This window comes from Nomia melanderi, chromosome 3, assembly GCF_051020985.1.
Source record: "Nomia melanderi isolate GNS246 chromosome 3, iyNomMela1, whole genome shotgun sequence".
Lineage (NCBI taxonomy): Eukaryota > Metazoa > Arthropoda > Insecta > Hymenoptera > Halictidae > Nomia > Nomia melanderi.
Genome location: NC_135001.1, coordinates 4014792 through 4023018, shown reverse-complemented (window position 1 = coordinate 4023018; position 8227 = coordinate 4014792). Strand labels below are relative to the sequence as shown.

At 29.1% G+C, this 8227-nt stretch overlaps 1 protein-coding gene across 13 annotated transcripts; it reads right to left on the bottom strand.

Annotated features, from left to right (window-relative positions):
- Window positions 1-80: 80 nt before the first annotated feature.
- rad50 (DNA repair protein rad50) lies at window positions 81-7977 on the bottom strand. Of its 13 annotated transcripts, none has more exons than XM_031989548.2 (17): window positions 7267-7331; window positions 5820-5882; window positions 5479-5733; window positions 4791-5382; window positions 4555-4709; window positions 4288-4486; window positions 3987-4210; window positions 3544-3906; window positions 3344-3464; window positions 2896-3274; window positions 2619-2824; window positions 1793-2550; window positions 1398-1523; window positions 1051-1326; window positions 835-968; window positions 631-762; window positions 82-554 (listed from the first exon to the last, which is right to left on the bottom strand). In XM_031989548.2, the coding sequence occupies exons 3-17, from the start codon at window positions 5707-5709 to the stop codon at window positions 296-298; spliced, it is 4155 nt and encodes a 1384-aa protein (XP_031845408.1). In that variant the 5' UTR covers window positions 5710-5733; window positions 5820-5882; window positions 7267-7331; the 3' UTR covers window positions 82-295. The 13 variants fall into 13 exon arrangements, with proteins under 13 accessions (XP_076221872.1, XP_031845437.1, XP_031845428.1 ...); XM_031989500.2 differs by having other exon boundaries at window positions 5479-5736; window positions 7292-7310; XM_031989510.2 differs by having other exon boundaries at window positions 5479-5736; window positions 7267-7285.
- Between the last annotated feature and the right edge of the window lie 250 nt (window positions 7978-8227).

Sequence of the window (8227 nt, the reverse complement as noted above, 5' to 3'; positions counted from 1 at the left end):
TCGATGCGTAAAAAATTAATTTATTTTCATTCTGTAACATATAAAAATAGGAATGTCTTATATTCATATATTTTTACATATTATATTTAGGAAACACAAAAGTAATATTTCTTAATTCTTATAAAACATCTTGGTGTAGTGAATACAGTATATACAATGATGTATATAAATATTATAATTATGGAAGATATACTAAGTATTCTGAAATTTTGTAATAAATCAAAACTGAAAATATTCATCAGAAAATATTCTTAGTATCCCGTAAAATTTTATAAGTTTAGAACAAGTAAGGAAATTACATATTGAGGACATATCGCAGTTTTGAAGGTCTAGTTTCAGTATGATCTTCACTATCACTATCCCCGCGATGATGTCTTTTTCTCTGTTGCAAATGACCACTATCTCCTTTCCCGTATGAATCTGTTTCTAGTTTATTTCGTGAATTCGATGAATATTCATTAGCTTCATCTTCAGACGATACTTCTTCTTTTATATCATCTGCTTCAAAATGATTTGGATTTTCCACTTCGCAACGTCCAATTGCTGAGTATCCACTAAAAAGTACATAGGATTGTAATCGTATACTATGTGTGAAATATTTCTATTGATAGATATTTTTTAAAAACATACTTATTTTTTCGATATAATTGATAGAACATTTTATTATTATTTAACTCGGCCAATTTGAACAAGAACTTTTCATCGTGACTGATTACAATCAATTGAAAATTTTTCTGATGCTGTGATCGTAATTTGACAACCCTATAATACAAAAGGACATTATAATCTTAAGTATTCAGCAAAAACAATCTTAGTACAATGATTGCAACACACGTGGCTAATGCATTTGCCAAACTATCTGCATTTTCCTGATCCAAGTTTGTTGTTGGCTCGTCCAACGCAAGAATTCCGCAATCTTTACAGAAAGTCTCAGCTAAAGCAAGTCTTATAATTATGGATGCTAGAACCTGAAGCAGAAAGTCTATAAATAAACAAGTTTACTGGTATATTTTTATTGACTTCTGACAATCAGATTAAAACAAAATTTACTCTTTGACCAGCACTGCAGCGACCTTTCATGTCAATATCATGACCGTGCTTTGTTTGAACCAATTTATAATTATATGTTCTTTTTGCACCACCTATACCTCCGGTAATATCTGTGCGAATCTCTATAGACGTTGTATCTGTTCCAGTATATACAAGCTTCCACATTTTCTTTATAATTCTATTCACTGTTGTCATACGCTCCTCGTGGTATTCTATCATGGCTCTATCTAATGCTTTACTATACGTTTTCAAATTTGCTATGGTTTCTTCTGTAACCTAATTTAAGGGTAATTTATATTGATATCATATAAGACAAATTATTACAAAATAAGCTATTCATATTTTACCGTTAATTCAATAGACTTGCTCTTATACTGTTTACGTGCTTGTCTATACATATCCTTCTTTAATTCTTCATTGTATAGTTGAATTGTTCTTTCTAATTCTTCTTGATTACCTTTTGCCATATTTTTCTAAATATGTTTCAGAATATATTATATATAAAGTAATGTATATATAAAGTAATATCTATGGAAAAGAGAGAGAATGTTGTAAAGCATTGTAAGCATTTTTGAAATCAACAATGTTACTTCTTGTGAAGGAGTATTTATTAAAAATTGTCTCTATTATTGAAAAGTGAAACATATATATGACTGAAAAATGCCTACAATACCGCTTTTAACTACAGACTGTAATTCAGTTCTTACTAATAAATTCTTAAAACTTAACTTGAATGGTTTACCTGTCGCGATAAGGCTTCTTCTCGATTTTGCAAGTTTTTCCACTCTTCCATTACTTGCGTGTAGTTTATAGCCATCAATTCATTCCTTAAATTAGAACATTGCTGCTGTAAAACTTTAGTGGTTTCATGAGTTTTTCGTAACAAAATGTTATCAGACAAATCTCTTTTTCTGACTTCCTGACGAGTAATTTCTTCTTTCAATTTATTTATTGTTGTTTCTGTGGTGTTTTTTTCTCGCTGTAAATTATTTATTGAAGTTTCATAATTTTTTATCTTCATTTCAGAACGTTCTAATTCTTCAGGAAGTTTACGAAATACAAACGCAGAGAGATCATTGTCTGCTTTTTCCAATTCGGATAAGCGCCTTGTTCCTTGTGCTACCCTATTTCTATCGATTTCGTGGTTATCACGATTTTCCTTTCTTTTCTTTTCCAATTTTTCGAGTGCTGAATTTAAATTACATTCAGCAGTTGTCGACTTTTGCCTTAAAGCTTCTACTGACTTTCCAAGCGAAATTTCTTTGGAAAAGAGATTTTCCTGTTTCTCTTTCAACTGGTTCAATTTTTGAATGTTTGAACGTACTTTGAATTGTTCCTCGAGCAATGCATTTAATTCTTCTCGTGCGTTATGAACTTTTTCATTCTGTGAATTTATTGAGGATTGCAAATTTTCAATATCGTCACGGATAGATTTTAAGGATATTTTCAATTTTTCCCTTTCGTTTTGAGCTTCTTCAATACTTCGTTCCGATTTAATACCTAAGTGTACACAGATATTACTTGAAAGTCATATAGAAAAATGCACATAATTAAGGTCGTTAATATACCTGCATCATGCATACGAGTTTGAAAACTATCAATCGTTTGTTTAACTTCAGAAAGTCTATCAATGAACATGTCCCATAATATGATATCATTCACAATATTTTGAATCAACATTAATCTCTTTTCAGGCTTAGATTTTTTCTCTTTTAGTTCAGTCATACACGTTTGTGATTTTGCTAGTTTGGCTCTCATCTTGTCTAAATTATCCCTATAAATTATGAATAAATTAACAGAAATGCAACAGAAAAAAAGGAAACATAAAAAATAAACAATATATACATTGATTTGTCTAACTCATCTTCTTCAAAGTGTATTATTTTTTCAACCACTGGTTTCAGTTGCAACATCTTATCATATTTCTCTTGCTGCATTTTCAATTCTTTTTCACAGTCTTTTAAACGATTTGGATGATTTTCCATTTCATTTTCCATTTCTTTTAATAAATTCTCTACAGCTTGACGTTCTTGAAATCCTCTGTGACATAACGGACAACAAGGATCTGTTTTCTTTAATTGTTTCATATATTCTTTGTAAGCAACTCCTTGATGAGCATATATACCTCTTTTATCTTGTAAATCTTTCAGTTTTTTTGATTGTAGTAATACAGATTCGTCAAAATCTTTATAATTACAAACTGATGAAACTTTCTCTTTATCAGCTGAAAAAGAAAAATTTATTATTGGTGATAAATTCAGTTTACTTTTAGAAATATTATCTCACAGCTTACTTTCTATTTCCTTCTTCATTTTTTGAATATCACGTTCAGTATGCTTTATTGTTGTTTCTAATGTAGTGAACTGACATTCTTCAGTTTTAACTTGTTGTTGAATATCTTCTATTTGGTTTACCTAAAAAATTAATAATATTAATAACATTAATAATAGAAATAATCATGGAAGTTTAGATAGTAAGTTTATTTTTAAGTACCAATTCTTTTTCAATTTCATCTAATTTATGTTTTAATTTGATTTCTGTTACTTCTTTCATATCAAATATATCCTTTATTGCTTCTTCATGTTTCTCTTTCAGTGTTTGTAATTCTTTTTTCTGTGATTGCAATGTCTTTTTATGTAATTCTAATTCAGCTTGTAACGAGTTTTCTTTTAACAATAAAGCTATTTCCTCATCTACAGCATTTAAATTTGCTTCTGTTTCATCCCTTAACTTTGTTTTAGCAGTAACTTCTTCTCTTGCAGCATCTATATTCATTTTTTCATTCAGTTGTTGAATCTTAGTTTTTACTGTCTCTATTTTGGCTTCTATAAAGTTTAACTTGGTTGTAACACCAAGCTTGAAATGAAAGAAAAATGTAGTAAATTAATGTTGATAATTATTATAAGATAACGATTTTAATACAAATCTAAGTATACCTGCGTTATCTCTGACTTTATTTTATTAATTTCACTTCTAGCCTCAATTACTTCATTCTCTTTCAGCTTTTTTTCTGATTCTGTTTTTGAATATTCAGTACGCAGAATGTCCACTTCCTTCTCTAATTCTTTCTCTTCCTCTTCTCTTTTCTTTTTGTTGTCTTCTACAAGCTGTTCTAATTCTAACATTTTTTCTTGTAACCTTTTCTTTTGAACCAAAACTTCTGCAGCATTAAAAAATTTTAAATGTACAAGTAACATATTTATGTTTAATTGTGCAATATGTAACCGAACAACACACCTATGTCAGATACGTTGGAATCTACAGTATCCAGACCAAAAGCAGATAATGTCTGGTTTAATATTTTGTTACGTTCACGAAGTTTCCTTTCCTGATCTTTAACTTGCTGTTGTAAAGAACCACTGGCAACTCTTTCATTGGCCAACAAATTTGATATCTCAGTCTCCTCTTGAGTAATATCCGTTATTCTGGTTTCAAACTAAATATTTGAAACGTAAATATGAATTCAAAGTTTGAAAGATATTTATTAATAAGAAAATATTATACCTCTTTTATCTCTTCAACTTTCCCCTTTAATTTCTCATCATATGATTCTATCTCAGCCAATAATTCTGGCAATGATCCCTCAAATATTTCCCCTATATTATCTTTTAATCTTTGCAGTTGCTGTTTCGACAGATCATATTCAGCTCGTTTATTTTCTAAAAAAAGATTGCACTTTTACATAAACATGTAAATTTTTATTATAAAAAAAATTCTCATCAATATTTTAAAAGAATTACTTTCTTCAATTTGTAAATTTTTATATTTAGTATCTATCTTTTCCAGATTTCGAACCCTCTGAATTATAGGTTGTAATTCCTTATTAATTTCTTCTATTTTTTCTTTTGCATTTTCCAGTCGTCTTTCAGTATCTTTAAGCCTTTTTTCTTTATCTTCTACTTGGGAAACAAGTAGTTGACATGAGTTCCTTTGCTCATTCAGTACTTTTACGTGTGTTTGCAATTCTTTAACATGTTTTAAAATACTTTCAAGAGCTCTATTAAAATTAGCACTATCAAAGATTTCATCAAATTTTTCTTTTAACTTCTTGCCATCTTGGAATGGCCAACTGAAATCTTCTTGATGACAAAATATAACATAATCCAAAATAGGCTTTGAAACGCCCATAGCTAATGTAAGCTCTGTATCAACATCAGCACATCGATTAGTTATTGATACCACTTCTTTTGTATCTTTATTCTTTCTACTTAAAGCACTATCAAGTGTTTTAAATTTATATGTTACATTTGTTTTTGAGGATTCTATTGCTCTACATATTGTAAGAACATTACCTAATCTATCTACTATTTCAGCTTTTACAATACCTCTGACCTGTATAAGTGAAAGTATTTGTTAGAAGTTTCGTTTAATGTAATAATGTCATAAGTAATAAATTATTAAACAAAATATTAGAATAAAGAATTGTACTGAGGATGTCATTGATAAAGTTGGATCATGTATAAAGCATTTTCCCCGGTCCGAGTTAGGTGGAAATTCACCACAAGTAGCATATTTGAGAGCTTCAATAATTGTTGTTTTTCCAGTGCCATTTGGACCAAGAATAAGTGTTAATGGTCGGTAAAATCGAATTGTAGCTTCCTCGTTGTCATCACCAAAATTACGGATACCTCGTATGGAAAGTCTTCTTATACGTGACATCGTTTAAAATATATAAATGTGGATCTACTAAAAATGATTTAATACTATAAATTAAAAGAATATTTTAAGAAATGTACTTTTAATAAATATAAAATAAATGCAATACCCACATTTTCCTATAGAGTAAATCGAATTTGAATCACTGTTGACAACGTAAAATAAGCGCGAATGAACTGCGACATAACATTGCCATAGATAAAGAGTTATTAAGATAGGTATAGAATTAAGTAAACTTGTATTGATATATAAATATAGAAAATTCTTCTCATAAAAGCATTTAAAATCTACTTGAATTTATAATTAAAAGAAAGGATATAAAAATAGAAAAGATAATTTCTTCTTTTTTAATTTTGAAAAATTTTATTGTTAGACATCTTATAGAAAAAGGTTATAGCTACATTATAACTAATACAGAAATTTAAAAATTTATTTTTTTTTATTATTTATTTATTATTATTATTATTTATTTAGACTTACATCACTTTTATAATCGATGATTATGCAATTTCATTTACCGACCAATTTTAAATTGTACAAAACATGGGAATTTTTTAAGAAATTAAACGCGAACTAGTTATACATAAAAAATTTTCATTAAATTAAGCATGAATTACGTGATATCTCGTTTTTTTCAAAAATGGACTTATACCACTTTCAAAATAAACGGTCCATACAATATTTAATTATTTTATAAATTTTCATCATAGTTATGAGAAAGCTTTTCACGATCGTTCCGTTTTAAATAATTTGCTGTTTAATATGTGAATACACATATACGAGTAATATTATTACGATGATTAACACTGAAACTATCGAATCAGTCAAGATGGTCGGTATAAATTTTATTATCTGTCGATTATTAATATTTTAAAAGTATTAGATATGTGAAATGTTTTTAAAAACTAATCAAGTTTACTGGAACTATAACGAATATTCGAGTATATTCAGTAGTATTAGTGTTAATTTAAGAATACTTCCAGTAAACATCCATTGTAGATCGTACTTTGTTCAATAGTTCTTTATGTCAAATTTAATACTGAGAATGATCTCATTAGATGTACCGTTTACAAAATCTATTACAATGATGTTTTTCCTTTTAAAAAACAAGCAATTTTTATTTGAAATATCTTGCATGCAGTGAATACATATAAAAATACATAGGTTTAGTGGGTAGGTTAGGTAGGTTTAGTGGGTGTTGGGTTTATTAAATAATGACACTTCTTTATTTATTAAATAGAATACAAATCTTATTACAACAGGATTATTAACACGAAGGACAAAACAAACAAACCACTAATAACAAAATCGTTACCCAGGAACGACAAAACGTACGTCGATATGTATGTATATATTATATATATGTGCTATACTTTTCTAACAGTGGGTGGGTTAGGTAGGTTTAACCCACCTAACCGACCTGCTAAACCCACCTAACCGACCTGCTAAACCCACCTAACCGACCTGCTAAAACCACCTAACCTATCTACTAAACCTACCTAACCTACGTAAAATAAAAATGGCAAGTGCAAGTTTTAGAGATAATATATATATATATACTCATAAGAAACAAATAAATGTAAACCAGTCATCTAATTATCCTCTTGATATCCTCTTAAAACCTATAACCTTAATGTTTGCTCATAAAATGAATACAACTCGCGCCGACAGAGGTCTTTCACTAGGGATTGACAGACAGTCTATATACAAACGGATACATATTTAAGATTCATCTCGATTCAAATTAGATAAGTTTAAAGGATAAAGTTCGTATTATCCTATTTAAATTGAACACGATGAAAGAGAAGTTAAAAATTTAAAGAAATTTTATACACTTCTCAATTATACACAAGTGGAAAACTATACTTTTGACAATAAAATGTATAAAGGTGAGCGATGTATACATTGTGCTGTATTCAAAACGATTATGCCAGAAAATGAAATACATTTAGGTTGAAGAGACACGATCTGCACTTTATCAAATGAACCACATGTGTATAATCATGATAAATATTCCAAGTAAACTAACAGAAGTTAAGTATCAATAACATAGTTTCAAAGTGTTGTGAATCAAGAGATACAAAGAATAAGATGTTTGTATACGCTCTAAATTCCTTTTAAGTTGTAAAAATTGTAAAAAATAAAGTATTATGACTGTTTTAATTTATATTTGACAATTGTTATATTCATAAACGAATAAGTATGTTAGATATTTAATAGTATGCCTTTACGTACCTTGCGGCATTCATTTCGTATACACAGGATGAACCTCGAAGCATGATCAGCTTAGATTATTCTGCTGCTAGCGGTTCGATTGGAAATTCGTTTAGCTAAAATAACGTGGTTCAAGGAGAGCGTCGCCGCTGTGGCGCTATTGCGTCCGTTCATGTGCAACCATTTTAAATGATTAGTTAGCCATTTCTGAAACCCCGAGCTTGCTCGAATCTAACATTCATCCCAGAGAGTATGTTACCTGCCTACCTATAGCTATACTTAAAAAAGGGGCGAAAGACTCATTCTC